The 21,673-nt window shown below is 37.6% G+C and overlaps 1 protein-coding gene and 1 long non-coding RNA gene across 3 annotated transcripts in view; one reads left to right on the top strand and one right to left on the bottom strand.

Moving 5' to 3' along the window:
• Positions 1-135: 135 nt before the first annotated feature.
• On the top strand, positions 136-17,516 carry LOC103155091 (3-phosphoinositide-dependent protein kinase 1-like). Of its 2 annotated transcripts, none has more exons than XM_007576629.2 (14): positions 136-421; positions 4,017-4,307; positions 5,336-5,378; positions 5,465-5,602; positions 6,548-6,692; positions 6,767-6,864; positions 10,196-10,271; positions 10,349-10,417; positions 11,114-11,210; positions 11,307-11,480; positions 12,238-12,455; positions 12,554-12,611; positions 13,666-13,818; positions 14,518-17,516. In XM_007576629.2, exons 2-14 carry the CDS (start codon positions 4,074-4,076, stop codon positions 14,629-14,631), a joined length of 1,617 nt encoding a protein of 538 aa, XP_007576691.1. In that variant the 5' UTR covers positions 136-421; positions 4,017-4,073; the 3' UTR covers positions 14,632-17,516. The 2 variants fall into 2 exon arrangements, with proteins under 2 accessions (XP_007576691.1, XP_007576690.1); XM_007576628.2 differs by lacking the exon at positions 136-421 and adding an exon at positions 1,057-1,370.
• The window catches only part of LOC107833608 (uncharacterized), a 19,427-nt gene continuing 13,066 nt past the window's right edge, over positions 15,313-21,673 (bottom strand). The window contains exon 2 of the long non-coding RNA XR_001659370.1: positions 15,313-15,730. This is a non-coding gene — a long non-coding RNA (uncharacterized LOC107833608). The remainder of the gene's footprint in view (positions 15,731-21,673) is intronic.

Here is a 21,673-nt window from a genome sequence, read left to right as displayed (position 1 = left end):
TAGGTCGTTAGCAAGGCTCTGGAGAACTGATCTACACAAGAAGCAGGTAATTAAGCCATTTCATTCCAGTGTTTTGTACCTGTGGCACATCTAAAAACTGCAGGACAGCAGAGGACTGGAGTTTGACACCCCTGGTCTAGGTCAGTGTTTCCCAACCCTGGTCCTCAAGGCGCACTGTCCCACATGTTTTAGAGGTTTCCCTGCTTTAACGGGCCTAATTCAACTGATTGCAGTTCAGAAAATGCCTGTTAATTAGCCATTGATTGAAATCAGCTGGACTGAAGCAAGGAAATACTTAAAACATGCAGGGCAGTGAGCCTAGAGGACCAGGCTGGGAAACACCGATCAAGACATAAACTACACAAGACTGTAAAAGTGAATTATTAAGGACAAAACATCAGATTCACCATGATTTTACCAGGTATGTTAATAGCAGCAGTGAATAAATAAATTCACCAAAATTCCTTGACTTTAGAACAAAAATTTATAGCAAGTTGTATCAACTAAAATTAACTTTGTGTGTGAAGCTAACTATTCCAGATTCCTTGGGGTAAAACAAGCTAGATGTCATCTGCATAGTAATAGAATATTTAAAATCATTTTTTTGATGCAAGTTTTATTTGATTTGTAAGAGTTAAAGAGCAATTTTAAAGTTTTTTTTTTTTTTTTTTCATTTTTTTAATAGAGAAATATGGTGCGGTTATCCCCAAAACATGGTCGTCTCACTTCTATCTGGATCACACTAGGAGTGGTCCAACTCAGGAACTACATTATTTAGACTCTTCAAATCTGGACTAGATTGTTGTATACTAATGGCATTTTGGTTTGTTTAGCCTTTATTTGATTTGTAAAAGCTTTTTATGCACCTAGGACTGGTATAGTGCTGCACTTGCACTCTTTAAAAACTTGGCTTGATTTTTCTAATAGTTTTAATAAAAATTTTAAAACGATTATTTGATTTGTGAAATTTAAACAAATGGCTTTTTTTAATGTGTTTGGATCACACTAGAACTGGCCCAACTCAGGAACTACATGACTTGGTCTTCAAATCATAACTAGGTTGTTGCACACTGATGGCAGAATAAATAAAACCCAGTTCCAGTGTGCGGTCCAAGCAGTTTGCAGGCCACATGTTGTGCGAATATGATCGAGCCTTGCGCTATAAAGTTCAGCGGGTTGTTCGTGGCGGTGGGGGCGGACACTGACACGGCAGGACTCTCCTCTGCTGTCCTGCGGTAACATTGTTGTGGAACGACGTCACACCTCGAAAATGAAGGCACGGAGGCAGCCATTACTGGAGCTTCTCTAATTATTTTATTCCAAATAAATACTCACGGAAAACTCACATGGCAAGAGCTACAAGTCAGATGGTAAGTGTTAAAACTTCCCGAGAGTGGGTCTTCGAAGCCGGTGCGCGGATTGTGGCGTGTAGCAGCTGGATCAGAAGAAGTAGTTATCTGCGGCCTTCGTCTATAAAATATCGCTGTGACTCACTAGCATCGTTAGCATCGCAGGGTTTAAGCTATCTGAGGCTTTCCGGCTTTTGGATTAGTCCATGACGACCTGCTTTTTAATTACCTCTGAAGCAGATAATAACTCAAGAGTGTATAATGGTGTGTTTTGAAACTGTATAGGACTATTCCCCCCTGTTCGGCAATGGACGACTAGTGTTGGCGTTGGTTCGCGCTTTCGACCGATACTCCAGTTGCTAGCAAGCTAAAGTTAGCTTTAGTACGTTCAACCTTTCTCTAGAAGGTACTATTTTTGTGTCAATTTCGTGGTTTTCGATTTGCATTTTTAAAGGTTCAACAGAACAGCCTACATAAGTAACGTAAAGCGCGTTAAGAACCAGAATCTGAACACAGCAGATGGGTTTGAAGTTGTTTGCTATGCTAAGCTAGTTAAATGTTAGCATCAAGTTTGTAACTTGCCGTCAATGATGGCCGGTGCTTTGCCGAAAAAAGCGCCCTAGTCGTTCAAAGTATCACCGTGATGGGAAGAGCCTTTAAATACAGCTAGAATCACAAGTTGGACATGTCAGTTTGAATTGTTTATGTTCGTATACATTAGGAACACTATCCTCTACCATTATTTACTGCTTCATGCGCACGCAGTCATTTTTGACATGTAAGGGGCGCTTTTCTATAGAACTGCTGCTGTTTTCCAAAGAACATCGGCTTTATTTGATAAGATAAGCAAATGCTAATGCTAGCCTGCTAGCAGGGCTTGGTTAGCATGGAAAGTTCGCACAGGCTAGTTGTTACCAAAGTATACATGGTTAGGAAAATGTTGGTTCACGGCTTTATACCAGCTATTATGTTGATTGACTCAGTAACGGAGTCTGTAGGTTATTTCACGGACAGTTGGCAATAATGGAGTCAAGTCCGGAATGGGCAGCTAAAGGCCACACCTTGGTTTTAAATGAAGAGAAGCTAACTGAGCTAAAAGCTAAAAAAAAAACACTAATGGTTGCATTTGGTCCGAATAACTGCCGTTGAAATAAACGGCAAGTATAGAGGTTAGAAAGCACTATATACGTGACTGTTGGGTTCATGTCGTTGGTGGGTTTCACTTTTTGTTTCATTTGTTTTATTTTAAATATAAAATCATTTAGAGTTTGGGGTGTTGTAAGCTGCTGCTCTATGAGGAGACCTTGACATCGGGTGGGACCACCAAGCCAGGAAGCAGCTCCTTGGTAGTTATTTGTTTATCAACACCAGACCATGTCCCTCTAATATACCAGCTTGAAGTCTTGGTATAAGTTTGTAATATTGTACCCAGAATGTGAACAGTTCTTTTTAATACAATTTTTTTTAATGCTGATCTGAATCAGTTTTCCTATACATGCGGTTTTGAATGTCATTGACTTTAAACTCTTGTTTGACTGATTATATTTGGAGCACAACTTCATAGATTGAGGCGTTTTAGTTTAAAACTTTAATGCCTCAGTGTTGAATTTTATGTATTTTAGTTGCATGTAAAAAACCCATCAAGTTCCTAAAATTTTACCAGATTGATTCTGGATCACAGAAAATTAAAACATTACATAAATATCTGCATTTATCCATACAAACATTTATGTGGGAGTTCCTAATTGTGATGCTTTTATTTAATGGAAGAAAAAATACTTTTAGTAGTTCATTGATCAGAACTGATATCTGGTTTAACGCATTAACCTGAAGTCAGATTATTTAAATGAATCGATCTTCAGAGGCTTTTATGGCACTACAATTCAACTTTTATTTGCTTGGGCTGCAATAAATCAGGAAAACATTAGATTGAGAGGAAACCTGACAAATTTTACTGAACAATAAATTGTTCCAGAAATTTTTGGGGTAAATGACAATATTGACATGTTTGAAACAATTTATTGATGAGTTCACCCTCCAATAAACCCTGGTTTTGTACAGAATTGGAAGACATTTTAAATAACCAAAATAAGCTTTGATTTCTTGAGATGTGTTAAATGTTTCATCCAAACTAGTTTTATCCAAACTTGGTACAGATGTGTGCAAAACTGTTAAATTTTTTTTAATCATTTACATTGAAATAGATTACTAGTGATGTTGCAATTAATACATTAATTGTGTAATTTGACTCAATTTACATTTGCATGATTTATTTGTCTTTTTCTACCATAAACTGGATGATAAAAGTTTTCAGTCTGGTGTTTTGGTGTCATTTCAACCTTTTTGTTAAAGGACCACTTTGTTTACAGAAACTTCATAATTTATCTTTTATATTTAAATGTCTTCCAGTTCCTGTTAAATGTTCGTTAAAATTTAAAGTTTATTGATATTTGAGAATGTGTTTTGTATTATGGCATTATTAATTACCGTTATTACTTTGTCTCAACTTAATATAATCACTTATCGCAATAATTTCTGAGTTTATCTTTTAGGAAAATTGTTGTGGTGACGGGCTTTTGTTTTGAAGTGAATAAATTATGAAACCCAGGAAGTTCTACAGTAGGACATGCAGGCGTCCAGCTGATTGGATGTTTTTTGCTGTTCCAGTATGATGTTGTGCCCATTCAGCCCAACGTTGCCATCTGTTCCTGCTCGCATCCATCAATGGCCAGAAACCACCCTGACTCCTGTTCGCCACTCGCCATCCCGAGCACAAGCAGCAGTCACTGCCCCAACATGGAGGGCTCATCCCCGCAGCCCTGCACCGTAGGAGCGCCCGGCGGCTCCCAGAGCGCCGACGGCCGCGCGCAGCCGGCCGCCCAGATGCCGCAGCCGCGCAAGAAGAAGCCTGAGGACTTCAAGTTTGGCAAGATTCTGGGAGAGGGCTCCTTCTCAACGGTACGGCAGCTGAATTCCTGCCTCTGTTTTTAGGGTAGATGTTGCTACATGCTAGCATTCTTTTGATTAATGAGTCACCCTCAGTTCATCTGAGGTGAATGCAAAAAGATGTTTTTTTGTTGTTTTTTTTTTTTTTTTTTTCATTCTTTTGATTAATGAGTCACCCTCAGTTCATCTGAGGTGAATGCAAAAAGATGTTTTTTTGTTGTTTTTTTTTTTTTTTTTAACTCTGGTTGGTGCAGCTATTAAAGCTGCAGAGTAACTTTTATTGAAAATGTTTTTACATATTTGTTAAAACTGTCATGATGTTACAGTTATGAGACAAATCTCTGAAAAGATCGATCGCCTCCTCCTCTCTGGACTACTATTGCTGTCTGATCAAATGCATCAAAAACCACCAATCGGAGCCAGGAGGCGGGGCTTGGCATTATCAATCATCTTTACGTACTAAATATGCTAATGGAAACGGTGGAAAACCGTTTATCCGCAGTCAACTGCCATCTTTAGCATTCATGACATTCTCTGCTATGCTGCAGCTAGCATGGAATGCTAACCTTTGGTTAATAATTTGCTATGCTGTGGCTAGCAAAGAATGCTAGCCACATTCAGCTATAGCATGGCAATATTATAATTATCACCATTTCTGGTAGAATTGATCATCCAGCAAAATTTGACAGGCCTATGTGGTTGCTAGAATGCTAATGACTATAGCCAATTATTACCCAAATGTTGGCATTTTCTGCTGTGGTGCAGTTGGCATTCTCTGGCTACATCATAGCAGATAATGTCATGAATGCTAAGGCTGGTTAGCATGACGGCGGATAAACAGTTTTACCGTTTTTACTAGGTTGATTGACAGCACTAAAACCCGCCTCCTGGCTCTGATTGGCTGTTTGTAATTAGCATTGGGAGGAGGAGTCTCATACCAAACTGACATTTTCAACAAATACTTAAAACATACATATTCTATAAAAATTACAAACTGCAACTTTAATGTATTTAATGTTTTCCTTGTTTTTGTTCCTCAGGTTGTTCTTGCAAAAGAGTTGGCCACAGGGAAAGAATATGCAAGTTAGTAATGACACAACCATTAACTGAATGTTAGTCTTCTAGTAAAAATGTATGTTTTAAATATTTCTTCTTTGTCTTTTCATCAGTTAAGATTTTAGAGAAGCGCCACATTATGAAGGAGAACAAAGTCCAGTACGTGAAAAGAGAACGAGATTTGATGTCAAATCTTGATCACCCGTTCTTTGTAAAGCTCTACTTCACGTTTCAAGACGATGAGAAGTTGTGTATCCTTTCATTGGCTGACAGTTTTCAGACGCGCCTCGCTCATTCTGATGCTCCTTTAAAAGCTTTCTGAATATTTCTCTTTTTCTTCAACGGTCAGTTAATAATTATTTATGTTGGGAACAGAGGTGATGTCACACTGTGTGAGAAATGAGTCACTGTAAAACTGACTTTTTATAATTATAAAATGACCAGTTCTGGAGCTTATAGTAACAGTGAGTGTGGTTAGTTTTAGTTATTGTGTATTTGCTCCCTTGGTAACCAAACTCTGGGGTTTCCAGAAGGATAAAACGGCAACATTCAGCCTTTTTGTTATCTGCTGAAGTCATTTTTAAAGCACTTTGTTCTTTATCCAACTTAAAGATTTCACTGACCCTGAATTTAGTAATTGATTTCATGGAGAATACTTAAATTAAGCCAAAACTGCACAAAGAGTCACTTTGCACTCAAAATTAAAAAAAGTTAGTTTGTAAATATGTTCTGCCTAGAAAGTAGCATAGTTTAAGCTTCATATGCTTCACATTTATATATATATATATATATACACACATACTTGTTCTAGAAAATTGTGAATTGCTTAATCTAAAAAATAATCCCCAGATTACATTTGCTAACTTTAAGTTGTCTTTCCTCAGTAAAACCATCTTACTGAAGATGGTTGTTGGTACAACATGGTAGCATACCAATAAGAGCGCCACCATTTAAACTTTAAGAAAATTTACTAACTTTAAATTAAGAAACTTGGTTAGTAAATTTTAAACAAGTCATCTTTTCTCAGTAAAACCATCCGTACTGAAGAGGGTTGTTGTTGTTGGTACGACATGGTGGCTTAGTGGTGTTGATCAGGAAGTTGTTTTTATTCCATTAGCATCAAAATTCTCTGGATTTTCAGCGTTTATTTCACCTGCTCAGATGTTTAAAGTTTTCCTTAACAGACGTTTTTATAGATTTTGGTCTTAGCTACGCTAAAAACGGCGAACTGCTAAAATACATTCGCAAAATTGGTTCGTTTGATGAGACCTGTACACGGTTCTACTCGGCCGAAATAGTTTGTGCTCTAGAATATTTACACAAAAAGGGGATAATTCACAGGTAAGGATCTGCTCCTGTGCTCTCTGCTGGTATTTGACTCTGCACATTTTTTTTATCATTTTTTTTTATTTCAGAGATTTGAAACCAGAAAATATTCTTTTGAACGAGGAGATGCACATCCAGATAACCGATTTTGGAACAGCGAAACAGTTGTCGTCTGACAGTAAACAAGGTAAAACCAAACAGCTGAGTTTGTTTCAACTCCTGCAGAATGAATCAAAACACATTTCATACCTTAACCAACATATTCATACTGCATATCCATCAAAAGGTGTTTAAATATTTTCCAAATCAACAACGCCCAGCTCAAACTGACGAGCTAAATGGAAATAAGACGTAGCTAGATGCTAAATGCAAACCTTTCAAAATAAAGGCCGAACTTTGCTCAGCTACACGTGTCAAATGAGCAATTACAGAAACATCATAATCCATTTTATTTCTATTCATTTGTTTTTTGGATATTTGAAAAGTTTTCCATTTCTATATTTATTGGACGTTTAGAGGGAAAGCCTAAATTTTTATGCCATTATTTTATTTGAAATGGGCTCAAACAACAATATAATGGTTGATTGCAATCATTACTGGGACGGTTTACCATCCAGTAAATGTAGCACTACTTCGTGTGAAACTCTGAATCAGCAGGCAAAGAAAACTGAGTCTTCAATAACGTGAAGCCAAAAACATCAATTCAGCCCCATATTTGCTGCTTTTGGTCATAATCTGTTACAGTAAATATTCCCACTTGGCTCCAGTAATCCATTCCCCCTGCGTCACAAACGGATTCCTGACTGGTTTTGGATTTTGTCTCCTGGACATTCATTTTAATATTTTTAACAATAATAAAAGGAATGTTATCTTTGTTTTGAATTGTTTTTGGCAGTAAAAAAATTAAATGTTACCATTCCCTGACCAAACATCCACATGTATCTGCATGAAGTTTCTTTTAGTGCATTTAAAAGAAGAATGATGGCTATAATAACCTTACTGCCTTGAAAGATGATAAAATCGGGTTTCCAGAAGAGGAAAAGACAAACGTTTTGTTTTGGGTGGAATAGTGTGCGATTATCGACCTGATGGCTTAGCTAGCTTCATAGAAAAGGTTTCAAAGTCGGCATTTAACAGTTGGTTGTTTTGTTTTAAATATCTGAGAAACTGCCAAACTTTCCTGTTTTAGTTTCCTCTTCACACCGTGTTTTTGTTTTTGAGGAAGCCGTAAACTGCAGTTTAGTCTCAAAATGTTAAATTGCAGTTTGAGTTACCCAGCAGATCGTTGCTAGGCAACCAGTGAGTTGATTAAACCAACCTAGCTTAGCTGGCAATGAGAGTTTGAGTGGCTAAATGTGTTTTTTCTGTTGCTTAAATCATGTGTGTAAATAACGAGTGATTTTAGTGTTAGTCTTGTTATCATGGCTGTGCTTATTTCTGAGCTTGATGCCGTTCTGGGCACACGCCTGCAGATTAGCGACCTGCCTAACCTGCTCCTGCCATTGGGCTGAATGCATCTTGTCTTGTTGTTTTCTTGCATGTTTACTGCTGGTTTCGGGTGCAGCACAGAGACCTTTACCGCTGCACCGTAATACAGCATGAGTCGTTTTTCAAAGTTCAATTTTGGACACTGATTTGGCACCGGAAGTAACCAGTTTGAATTTTCACAATAAAAGTTTGGTTCATTACCAGAAAAGTTATAACGACATAGACTGTAAATTTATATGCAAGAGAAATGTATAAGACTGTAAAATCTGATTATTTGCTTAAGCTAATTGGCAACAGTCGAAGGTTTTTTTTAACTTGGTCGTTTTTGATATTAATCCACATCGATACACTATATCGGTGTTTTTCATTCAGAACAGTTTTTCCCCTTCAAGCTTGGAGACCAGCATTTAATCAGTGAAGGAAAATGTTCAGCAGGATATTTATGTAATTTGTCCCTATACCCTTCACTACATTTAACACCAGATGAGTCAGAGATAGCAGCAGCCCCAATTCCCCATACTGGCGTAACTCCTCCTCCCTGTTCCAGTGAAGGAGGTGAGCAGCTCTGCTACTGACAGCATCAGTGCAGGGGGTTAATTTACAAATGTGCACAAAAAACAAACCATCCTCCTCCTACCACTTCCTGTCTTTGTCATTTCTGCCAGTAGTAACACTTGGATGTTGATCATGTGGCGCGTTGGTGAAAATGTTTTCATTTCAGTTTTGCAACATGCGTCCATTTGGATATCACTGAAAAATCAACTCGTCCAAATGCAGAAACTTCCTATCAAACGTTCTGTCAGAATTGCTGTATTTGTTTTTGTAATTTCAATTTGTGCAGTTTTGTGGTTAATGGAAACGCAGCTTATGTCTCTCTTGACTCTTTGCAGCGATGTAACTTAACCACACGATGGAGTATTGAACGGAGTGACTCCGTTTGTTTTTGCTAATGTAGCCATAGCTTCTTGTTCAAACCGAGCTATTCTGTCTGTGGAAGTAGCGCACCTAGTTGGGCTCATAATTAGCGGTATTGGCTAGCTTAGAAACTGACCCAGACCTTGTCCTTAGGTGAAATCTGCCTGAATTCACACGTCATGATTTCTCTCTGTGAGAAATGGCGTTTTCCCTGACGCAACAGATTTAAATGCATACAAATATCAAGATGCTAACCAGTTTTGTTCATGCTAGGCTACATGACGGAAGCATTTTCTCCATGGTTTCTAATGATTAGCTGGGTACCTTCTCCATAATGCTATCCATCCAAGTCTCTTGTCCTCATCAGGTTTACCATAAAATTACAAGTTTGGTTTACAACTCCTTCTGTTGGGGAAACTTCTGACCATTTTTAGTCTGAACTCTACTAAATAAAAACGTTAAGCAACCAGATGTTTTCTGACAAGGTTCACGAATGAATAGGATGTTTTGACGTGACGTCATGGCGGAGTGGGCCACTTTTTGAAGAATGTTACGGCAGTTACAAAAGCTCAATAAGACGATACTAAGAGTGAAGGCTACTCGATAGCTCCTGGCTACCTCTAAATGTGGCGAGCCAGCCAGGAGTTACTGAGCGGCCTCAGTAGCTCCTCTGTCTGGACTGGAGGCGTATCCCACCTTAGCCTGCATGTAAGTTGCAGACGGTATTGAAATAATCCAGTTTGATCCTTTCGATTAGGTTTAAGTATGAAATGTCATCACTGATTTGGACACTAGGTTTAACACCCTGTAGAAGTACCTGAGGACTCTGTTATTTTAAAGTTTGGGTCTATTAGTGTAGAATCCAGTTTGTGCCAACTGCATATCAAGTATACCAGAGCTTTTACATCCGAGGAAAAATTGGATAAGACGCATGAACAGGATGCATGTTGCCACTTCTAACTTGTCTCTAAATGTGATTACAAAGCGTTTTTGGAGAAGTTCACCTCTCTTTAGACACGCATTGGCTAGGACTGTTGCTGGGGAGAGTTTTCAGGAAACTAAAACTATGGCTGTACAAGCTCTGTTCATAAAAATGTGTTTTGTTTTTTTTGCAGCGAGAGCAAACTCCTTTGTTGGGACAGCGCAGTACGTGTCTCCAGAGCTGCTAACAGAAAAATCAGCCTGCAAGAGGTGCTTTTCAAAAACATAATTTTATTCTTTTCAGATTTTAAGACTTTCTTGCTTAAATATATTTGTTTTATGTGCAGCTCTGACCTGTGGGCTTTGGGGTGTATTATCTATCAGCTGGTGGCTGGTTTACCACCATTCAGAGCTGGGTAAGAACCCTTTTGTTTCATTTTAGATCTTCATTTTGTTTAAAATGCAACCTGCTGTTTGAAAGGATGCCTTGCTTGCCGATACGATCCTTTTTTTTTTTTTTTTTTTTTGTCTGAAAAGTTGCTTAATATGACAAACTACTCTTGAAACATAAACCAGTTGATCCAGATCGGTTTCCAGTTGGACCACATCCGTTTGAACATACCAGTTGGCTTGGAGGGAATTTACACTGCAAAGACAGTCATACCATCACTTTTGGTCTAGTTTTAAGTTCAAAATATCTTCACACACTTGAAATAAGAAAACAAATTTAAAAGTAAGAGCTTGTTTTTAGTCAATAATAAACTACTAGTTCCACTAGCAGATTATTTAACTTACAATATGGGGAAAATGTGTTGTAAATAAAATCTGCTGGTGTAACTCGTGATTTTTCATTAATATTTGCTCTTAAAATGAGCTCCTATCTTGCTGAAAAGTAACTTTTGAATTAGTTTTCTTAGTCTGTACTGAGATATTTGCACTAGAAACTGGACTAAATAATTGGTGAGGTTTTACAGTGTAGGGCCTCTGCTATGTAATGTGTTGCACTTAAAAAAAACAAATTTATCTGATTTGAAAAATTATGTATTTTTATTAAGTGTGATGGTAGTAAAACAAGAGCTAACAAAGGAAACTTGTTTTTATTTCTGTCACAGAAATGAGTACCTAATATTCCAGAAAATAATAAAGCTGGAGTACGAGTTCCCAGAAAAATTCTTCCCCAAAGCCAAGGATCTAGTCGAGCAACTTCTGGTGAGTCGTCAGTCCAAGGAGCATCTTTGGGTGAAATTCAGATCCAATGTGTTTGCAGGATGGTTTATTTCAGTATTGTCTCTGACCTCCCTTCAGTCACTGGACCCATCCAAGCGGCTCGGTTGTGAAGAGATGGGAGGGTACGACCCGCTGAGGCAGCATCCCTTCTTTGACACCATTTCCTGGAGTGACTTACACCTGCAGACGCCCCCAAAGCTCACACCTTACCTGCCAGCAATGTCTGAAGACGATGAGGACTGCTACGGGAATGTGAGTCGCCCAAAAAGTGTTTTTACATTTTTGTTCAAACTGTCACAAAGTTGTTAAAGTTTGAGATGATCTGTGGGAAAACCAAGTAGCTTCTCTAGCTCCTCCCAGTGCTAAATGGAAACAACCAATCAGAGGCGGGTCTTGGCACCTACTACGGTGTCTTCCTGTTAGCATAGCCTTTCATGAATGCTAGGCTAGTTAGCATAGCCACCAATAACTGTTTTCCTGTAACAGTAAGTTGTTTATCTGTGTTTAGCAGCACATTCACAAGGATGATTGACAGCGCTAAGCCCCTCCTCCTGGCTGTGATTGGTTTTGGTGCATTTCTTCAGGGAGGAGGTGGAGGAAATCGATCTTTTTATTTCAGATTATCTGTCTAATATTAGGATTTGGTGAAAACCTAAAGAAATATGTAAAAACATCTTAAAACTTGCATACTGCAGCTTTAAAAGGACTTAATTTAAAAAAAAAAATTGTTTATCTTTTAAAGTATATTTAATGGGACATTTATTACATTCACATTTTCTTTACGACAGTTATTGATGTGTTCTTATTTTGGCCCTCCACCCCTGAGATCTCATTATGATGAATCTGAAAATAATCTTTCGACCATCCATTTGGTATTTCGCGAGCACTCTGGGGGTCCTGACCCCTGTTTTGAGAACCCCTGCTCTAGCAGCCCTGTTGGAAAACATACTGAAGCCTTAGGATAACTCACCAGCTGCTGAAGTTTGATTTGTTTAACTGTGAATTTCAGTACGACGACCTCCTGAGCCAGTTCAGCAACATGCAGGTGGCGCCGTCGAGCTCGTCGCACTCCCTGTCGCCGCACGACTCGGCGCCGCCACAGCGGTCCAGCAGCAACATCGAGCAGTACATCCATGACCTGGACAACAACTCGTTTGAGCTGGACCTGCTGTTCACCGAGGAAGAAAAGAAATTATTGCTGGACAAACAGACCAATGGGAACCCTTGGTAAGTTCACTGTGCTCGAGGCTTTTATTTTGAAAGGAAACGATTCAGTTGGTTGGTTAGTGTCTGTGTGCTGAGATTTTCTCTTTTGGATTCTGCAGGCATCAGTTTGTGGAGAATAATCTGATCCTGAAGATGGGACCAGTGGATAAACGCAAGGTGTGTGTGATTCAATAAATGTCTGGCATAACTAACTGCATTACTCTTTTATTTAATAACTCTGCAGCAGAACAGCACACTGAAATGCACCAACAGCTCCACATGTTGAGTCAAACATCTGAAAACGTTAATCTCGTCAGTCAGCGCAATAAGCAGTAAAACCTCCAATTTAAAATAAACTGAAACGGGTTGACTGTTGGTCAAATGTGTAAAAATAAAGTACAGCAAATATTCTTTCAATGGTTCAGTTCTTTCAGGAATTCTAAATGTATTGTAAAATAGTAAAGCCTGATGAAACTTTGAAAAGAGAATTTGCTAGTAAAAATTCTGAAATTTCTACCAAACTCAGAATTTATTTTATACATTTTTTTTTTTAGAAAATTTAAGACTAATCTCCCTTTTTTTTATTTTGCAACTTCTCAAACTACAAATATTTTGATACCATCTTATAAAATTTCTAGAAAAAAGTCTAAAACTTTGTAGAAAAAAACTCAAATTTTGTAAATTTGAGTTTTTCTTTTTCTACTGGAGCTCAATTCTTTCAATTCAAAAGTTTATTGATCACAAAGGAAAATTTAATGTTGAATCTCATTAATTCATTTTCTTCAGAGTTTTTATAGATGGACAATTGGAGGCTGAAAGCATCAAAACCTCCTGGTGAAAACTAGAGCTGGACAATAAATCGATAACAATAAACGCACGTAATCAATATGTACAGCATCTGGTAGAATATTCCAGGTCAGTGGAATCAACGCACTCTGGTTGCCTAGCAACGACCTGCTGGTAAGAAGCAGTTTAAAGGTTCCCCAAACTTTGGTTGCCTAGCAACAGCCTACTGGTAACTGGCAGCAGTTTAAAGTTTCCTCACTTTGGCTCTAAAGTGCTTAAAAATAAAAAACATGGAGGGGAAAAATGGATAAAACCGGAAATGTTACGCCTCCAGTTTGGCTGTAATTAAGATGTATAAACAAAAACTAACCAATAATTACTGATATCACTGATGTGAAACATGGTGGTGGATGTTTTGTTGCTGAAATGTTTGGGCTCCCTGCAGGGCCTGTTCGCCCGCCGGAGGCAGCTGCTGCTGACCGAAGGGCCTCACCTGTACTACGTGGATCCCGTCAACCGGGTCCTGAAGGGGGAGATCCCCTGGTCCTCCGAGCTGCGCCCCGAGGCCAAAAACTTCAAAACCTTCTTCGTTCACACGGTAACCGCAGTTTATTTCTGTTCCTGCTGGGATCCTGGCCCACTGCTCCTTCAGACTAAACAAAACTGGTGTCAGATGTCATAAATTAAAACGAATATCATTATCAGGATTTGTTTCTTTCTACCAAGAACAGGATGATAAAAAATTTCAACTAGAACAAATGTTTCATTTTATTTGATATTTAAACCATCTTCCAGTGTTAAATCTTCTTTTGGTTTTAAAGTTTATTAATCTTTAAAAATATGTTCTTGCATTATGATTACATTACTTGAAAATGGTCTCAAAACAACAATATTAACTTCTGGGACGATTTATTGTCCAGCAGAATGTTATCCATTTCCTTCTCCTTTGTACATATCTTCAGTAACCCAGATATGAAAGTTTGGGTCAATATTATGACAGAACTTACCAATATTTTATGGGGAAAATTTAATTATCAAATTGATTATTCAATTACTAAAAACATTTACAACAGCTCTAATTCAACAATACTTTATTGATCCCAACAGAAATTTAATGTTGCAACTCGTATTGGTTCAAACTTTTCAGTGAGTCATTGTAAATGGTGTTGGTGGAAAAAATCTCCTGTAGCAGTCTGTATTCCAGTGAATTTGAAGAAGCTTCTGACTGAAGACGCTCTGGTATCTTTTTCTAACGAGTCTTTAAATTGTTGCCTTTTTGTTTTTCGTGTTGCTGCAGCCGAACCGGACGTACTACCTGATGGACCCCAGTGGAAACGCTGACCGGTGGTGCAAGAAGATCCAGGAAGTGTGGAGAAAGATCTACCAGAGGCACCAAAACCCAGGCCTATAGGAGCACAATCTGAGGCCAATCACTGAGCAGAATAACGCCCTCTTTAGTGCCCTTCATCACAGCAACGTAAACAAACTCTTAGAGACGCTGGCATCTAGACCTCGTTTGTTTTCCTGAGTAGATCCATGGGGGGAAAATACAACTTTGGATTCAGGGTTGCTTTGCTTGTTCTTTGTGCTCTCTGTGAGGCTTCTGTTGCATTTTTTCCACGTATGGATGATGAGACTTCCACCATTTTGTACATTCTGCTTCAGGTGGGGGTGAGTTTGGGGTTCGGGGGCGGGAGGGGAATGGAGTGAGTTTGGGTACTGCTAGGACTATCCTGAACGCACGGACTGGTTTCCTGCTTCAACGATAACACAGAATCTAGCTTTTATGAACCAGAGCCTGACAAGATATCTTTAATTAAAACCATATCCTAATCATACGTTATATGTGCGAGTTGTCGTAAAAGCCCGACTTTTAGTGCATTTACTCTCTAGCTGTGACAGATACTGTAAACTGATTCAGTCTCTTAATCCCACATGTCCTCTTTATTTTTTTTATTTCCTCTGTTTATTCCCATGGTGTTGGAGTTGTTTTTCAGTCTCTTGGTACTTGCAGTCCAATTAAAGCAGAGTGCTGGTCTGCAGTGAGACGTGGGTCTGAGTGAGCCTTCATAGCTGTTACTAAGATTTTTTGTTTTTCTTCTATCGGGGCGGGTAAACATGCCACTAGCTTCTACTTCATCACTTGCTTCTCTTTCCTGCATGGCCAGTTTTGTTCCTATGGCTTTTCTCTTTTGGGCACTGGAGATATAGTTTAAGTTAAAAAAAAAAAAAGAAATGGGTATTTTTGACAGCATTGGCAACCTATAATTTGTTTTTGTACCATTTTTAGTGGTTTTCATGGCGTAAATTCCCTCTTTTTATTAAATAGAATGGCTCCTCTTTACTGAAAATAAAATCTGATGTGCTGAACACATGGGTATTCAGTGCATAGCCAGTTTTTTTTTTTTTATTCCCCCCACAGTTGGGAAAATATTTTTTAAAGCATTGGCAACCTATATAGTTGATTTTGTACAATTTTGCTGGTTTTCATGGCATGAGTTCAAGTAAATCTTTTCTTAAGGGTATTCTTGACAGCATCGGCAACCCATAGAAAATTGGATATGTTTTTGCACCATTTTACTTGCTTTCGTGCTGTTAATTCCCCAAAGTTCCCATGTTTTGTTTTTTGCTCATCTTGGTTTTGTCACACTGAAAATAAAATCCCATTTGCTGAACACATCGATATTCAATACACAGACAGGTTTTTCCCCACACTGGAGATGTAGTTAAAGTTAAAAACATAACGGCATTGGCAACACTTGCGCAATGGGTTGTTTTAGATTAGTTTGTGCCATTTAATTTGCATTTGAGGTGTGAATTCCCCTAAACTCCTTTTTTGCTTTTGATTACTATTTTTCATCTTTACTGAAAATAGTCTTGTGCTGACCTAATACACATCAGTGCATAAGCAGTTTTTTTTTTTCTTCCCACACTTTGGGCACCAGAAATGTAGATTAAATTTAAAATGTATATATATTTTTTTGACAGCATTGGCAACTGTTCCAATAATTGGCCGTGTTGGATTTTGTTGAGTTGGTTCCTTTAAATTCCCCGGGTTTTTTTTCTGATGAAATAAAACGGCTCATCTTTACTGAAAATAAACTCTCGTGCCGACCAGATACTTAGTTTAATTTTTTTTAAAGAAACAAGTGGTTATTTTAACTGCATTGGCAACCTTTAATTTGTCCCATTTTACTGGTTTTCATGGTTAAAATTCCTGTTTTGTTGGCATAGACGGCTCATCTTTACTGGAAGTAAAATCTCGTGCTGACCTCCCCATGCTGAACAGACACATTCACCTTCTATCACTCAGAAGCAATCAGAAAAAGCTGTTGGCCTACAAGATGGCTGCCTCAACGGGCTCTCTGCCCTTTTTATTAATCTTTGATTTTTATTTTTTTTTACTTTTGTTTTTGGCCCAATAGAAATTAAAGCGAATGATTTAATAAATTTTTTAGCAGTATGTTATCATAAGGCTTTTATTTTTGACCTTGAGGTTGTTTGGAGGCCGCTCTTCCTTCAGCTGAGTGTGCAGTGAGTGGTTGGATGTCAGTTTAAGGAAATCCATCTGATCCAAATAAACCGATAAAATTGCTGTATCTGTCTATAAAGTCAAGGGAACGCCAGAAGTGGGTTTTTTTTCTTCTCTTCTAAAAAAACCGAATCTATTCTGAATCAAGTCGATGGCAGTCGGTTACATCGTGTATGAAACGCTCTACCTGGCTTGTAACTGACGAGAACTGTGATGTACAGATGATGTATTAAATCTGAAGCGAGTAATGCAATGATATTAGGATACAGTTTTTGTATTTTTATTCTTGTATAAGGTTATTGATGGCTATTGTTTTAGCCTATAGTTCATTCTGTGTTATTTAAATTCTAATATATGAATCATATTTGGATTGAAGTCATGTTCAGGGGCCATGTTGTGTATGTATTGAGATGTAAAGCCTTTGAATGTGAATAATTATTGTAAACTATAATATTTTACAGCTTTTTTCTTACTATATCATACATTTTCTATTTGCTCAGTGACTTAATCATATTCTGATAATTTAATGATTCTGTTCATTCTCTCTCTGATTATTTGTGCGCTAGGTCAGTAGATGTTGAATGATGAATTTTCCACTTAATGCTTGGTAGTCCAGTGATTAAAGCATGTAGGAATTTAGGCATTCAAATGAAAGCCATGTGTCTTGTCTTCTGTTTAACAACCTTCGCCACGACGCTGAACTGCGTCTGGCGGAGACGACATCTCACGTTTCTGCAGCATGTAAATAAAGTACCGACCCATTATCTCTGCTTTGGTGTGAAAGTCTTTGTAAAACTGGCTGGTTTTAGACAGTTAAAATCATACTGAAGTAGATTTTTGATTCTAACTTATAGGCTCTTGTTGCCAAAGATATTCCATAAAAGTCCCCCCCCCCCCCAAGTGTAACATAAAAATGGCTGAATTTCAACAAAGCTTTGATAAATTAAAAACTTAAATTTTGAGATGTTAGAAATGTTCTACAACAAAATCTTGAATTTCTTTTTCTTGGATTGTGGCACCTCTGGCATTCCATAGTAGAATTTGTTTTGGTAAATCCTTGTATACAGAATTTGATATCAGAAATTTCTTTGATTCTCAAATTACTCTGAATTCTGACTGTGAATTAGAGGCTTTGCAAATGGATAAAAAGATGTAAACCTCCAAAGAAGTTTTTTTTTTATATATATCAAACTTTATAGAAAAAAGCTTGGATGCTTCTTTGACAAGTTGATAATTTGCTACAGAATAAATCAGAACAGTGGAGATTAATCTAAAATGTTTTTACATTTGTGTAATTGTGGCACGTTTGGCATCCCGTAAAATGCAACCCGTTTTGTTTTTAAATCCTTCTAGACAGATCAGTTTAACCTCAAATTTCGTTTTTTTTTTTTTTTAAATTCAGTCTTTGTTACTTCTACAACCTGATTCCATTTATCCAAATTAAATATTGACGTCAAGCTGTGCCGCCGTCACCATATTTACTGAAAATTCAACTCAAACTTTCAAGCTGAGTTTGAAATGGAAGTCAGGCTTTTCTTGTGATTTTTGCATCGTCATTATTCCTGCGATGGCAATGCAAATCAAGGGAGAATGCACAGAAATGTCAAATTTACCGTGGCTTAAATAAATCCCTGCTTTCAATTCTCTGAATCTGAGTTAGTGACTCACTTATTCAAATTCTGATTTCTTTATTTAAAACAGCATTTGTTCATATGCAAAACTGGGTCACGATTCCGGTCTGACCCAGATAAAGGAGCGGGTTGGGGCTGAGAAAAGAACGAGACAAGACTCGACTGGGAAAAGTTGATTTATAATTTTAAATGTACATGAAGTGTTCTAATTTTTGTTTCTCAAAAACTTGGTTTCATTTATTAAAATTAAATATTGAGGTCATTGATATTTGCACTTTTTAAATTTATTGTAAATGTGTTTTTATTCACACACATGCAGTACATTTTTAATGACCCAGGTGAACATTTTTTAAACAGATTATTTTTAATAACTGTACAGTATTTTCTTGTCTATTTTTGTTTTTAATCTTTCTTACAGTTATGTTAAAGGTAAACTTACTGTTGCCTGAATTTCCCCACTATTAGTGTATTTCATATTGATTTAATGTATTTAATACATTTTGGATAACAAAAGTTACTTCTAATTGTTACAAAAGAGAAATTTAATCTCAGAAATCTCTTAGGTTTTGAAAAATAGTTTTAATTCTGAGATTAAAGTCTGAATTCTACAATGGCAAAAATGGGGTCATTGTGTGTTTATATACACTGCTCAAAAAATAAAGGGAACACTCAAATAACACATCCTAGATCTGAATGAATGAAATATTCTCATTGAATACTTTGTTCTGTACAAAGTTGAATGTGCTGACAAAATCACACAAAAATCATCAATGGAAATCAAATTTATTAACCAATGGAGGCCTGGATTTGGAGCCACACACAAAATTAAAGTGAAATGTTCCCTTTATTTTTTTTGAGCAGTATATATATATTCCACTAAAACAGACAATTTGAGATTAATCAGAACATTTCTGAGTTTCAAAAGTTGAAAAGTTTATACTATTGAAGCTCAGAAATGTCCACATTTCTTCTCAGAAATCAGATTAATCTAAAAAAACAAAACCCTGACTTTTCTCAGGTAAATCTTTGTTTCAAACTTAGAAATGTCCTTGTTTTTTCTCAAAACAAACAAACAAAAAAACAAGGAAGAAATCTAGGACACATTTTCTAGCAAATTTTCTATTTTTCAAACTCAGAAATTTCCCATTTTTTTCTAGAATATTTCTGTGATTTTTGCCAAAAAAATATACAATTTTTTTCCTAACTACAATGACGTTTTAAAATAAAAATTGTGACTTTAACCTCACATATTCTAAAATGTCAGAATTATTTCTTTGTCTCTCTAGTGGCCCTAATCGCCTTCCGTACAGTAGTCGTGTAGAAAGCCTGGGCGGACAGCGGCGGGTAGGAGTGGCCGCGGAGGTTGCAGTGACTGGCGGACTCCCAGTCGGCGGCTTGCAGCAGCGTCGACACTTCCTGTCAGCCGCTCGATCAGAGCAGAGCCGAAGCGAGGGCGGAGGAGGCGAGGCGCGGAGTGGAGCGGGATGGCAGAGAACAGCTCCGAGACAAGCGGCTCCGTTCACCGGAGATGTCCGACCCATTCTTCCCCGGGGGTCGGAGCCTCCAAGTGGATCCGGCTGAATGTCGGAGGGACGTATTTTCTAACGACGAGGCAGACGCTGTGCCGAGACCCGAAATCCTTTCTGTTCAGGCTGAGCCAGGCTGATCCGGAGCTCGATTCCGACAAGGTACATGCTAAGCTAACTTAGCACTTAGCTAACTTAGCACTTAGCTAACTTAGCACTTAGCTAACTTAGCACTTAACACTGGACTGCGATTCGGAAACCCGAATCCCGACACTAAGTTTCCCTTTAATGCCAGTAGAGGTTTTAAAGTGGTTTCGATATAATTTTCCTTTTTATTGCACTCCAATTTTGATAAAAATATTAATAATTCAGGTAACGCTCACCGAAATGTAGATGCTAGTTAGCACTAGCCTATACTAGCTAGATTCCGACAGTCACCACATGACATAACGCTGCTAGCTCGCTCCTTTTTAATTCTCAGTGAAAGTTACTAGATCTTTCCTTTAGCAAAACAAAATGCATTTAAAATTATTGCTGTTAAATATAGTACTGTTTGATTTTGTTCTTATTCTTTTTTTTTTTAATATAAATTAAGACCCGACAGTTAAAAAGTTTCCTCCATCTGAAGCATCGCATCTAGGTGTCACATAGTGATTTGCGGATTTCACTGATATCTGCAAATAAATTATTTCATCTACACAAATATAGCTATAAAATGATAATAATGTGGTGATTACCCTTTTGGGTGATAAGCAATCATTTTATTTTGCTTTGTTTGCTCCGTATTTTATAGTTGGGTGAAACTGAAGTCAGCATCTTATTCGCAGCTTCATATTTAACACAATTTACAACGAATCTGGATTACATTTAATCCGGACTATTTTCAAGTGTAAAATACTTGGAAAATACTTGTGATTACTAGTATTTAACATTTTGGATGGGAGTAGCTTGTCACAGTCTGCATCACAAATAGTTTGGTATAATTTAGTTAAAGTTTTCTGAAGTATTTGATAGTTTGAAGTATCTACTAATCAGAACCCAGCTTCAGTGTTTCTGTTTACACTTTCGTCTGTGTTTTTTTGCTCGGTTATATTTCTGTGTCATCTGCAGTTATTGTTTGTTTCTGCCCCTGATCTATTGTTACTGTCCTCCTCTTCACTCCTGCTCTCTAATATCCTGAGCCGAGATGACGGCTCAGCTGGTATTTCCATGCGAATATCTTAATCTCTAAATAATCAGCTTGTGGGTTTTTATTCTGTTTATCCTCTGAGTGATGGATCAGTCCGTTTCAATCCCGGGTCCTGAGTGAGCATCACACTGCGGAGCCAGTAGCGCAGCTTGTTATACATGACTGCGGCTCAAAAATGATGTAAATTTTCCTGTTCAGTATTTATTCCAATCCCACTCATTAAATGAAATTAAATTACCCCTTCACAAATCAATACCGTGTGTAAAAATCACTTCTTTTGTGTAAATCACTAAACAGAAACGTTAAAAAAAAAACAATCCAAAACCAAAACACAGTTGAGTTATTTACTCGCGTAAATATTTTCTTTCTCATCAATTTTTTTTTTAACATTTTTGGAAAATTTTGAACTTTATCTTGAACTGAGCACAAGTCATCCTGGCATTATTAAACGGGGCCAAAATGTGGGCCGGGGGCCATTTGTGGCCTTTTAAATGATTTTTCTTTCTTTTTTTTTTGTGGCCCTCAGCTGGAGTGGAAGAATGAAACAAATTTGACCCAACCATAAGGAGACATTT

This window comes from Poecilia formosa, unplaced genomic scaffold, assembly GCF_000485575.1.
Source record: "Poecilia formosa unplaced genomic scaffold, Poecilia_formosa-5.1.2 Scaffold412, whole genome shotgun sequence".
NCBI lineage: Eukaryota > Metazoa > Chordata > Actinopteri > Cyprinodontiformes > Poeciliidae > Poecilia > Poecilia formosa.
This window is presented reverse-complemented; position numbering and strand designations above follow the sequence as displayed.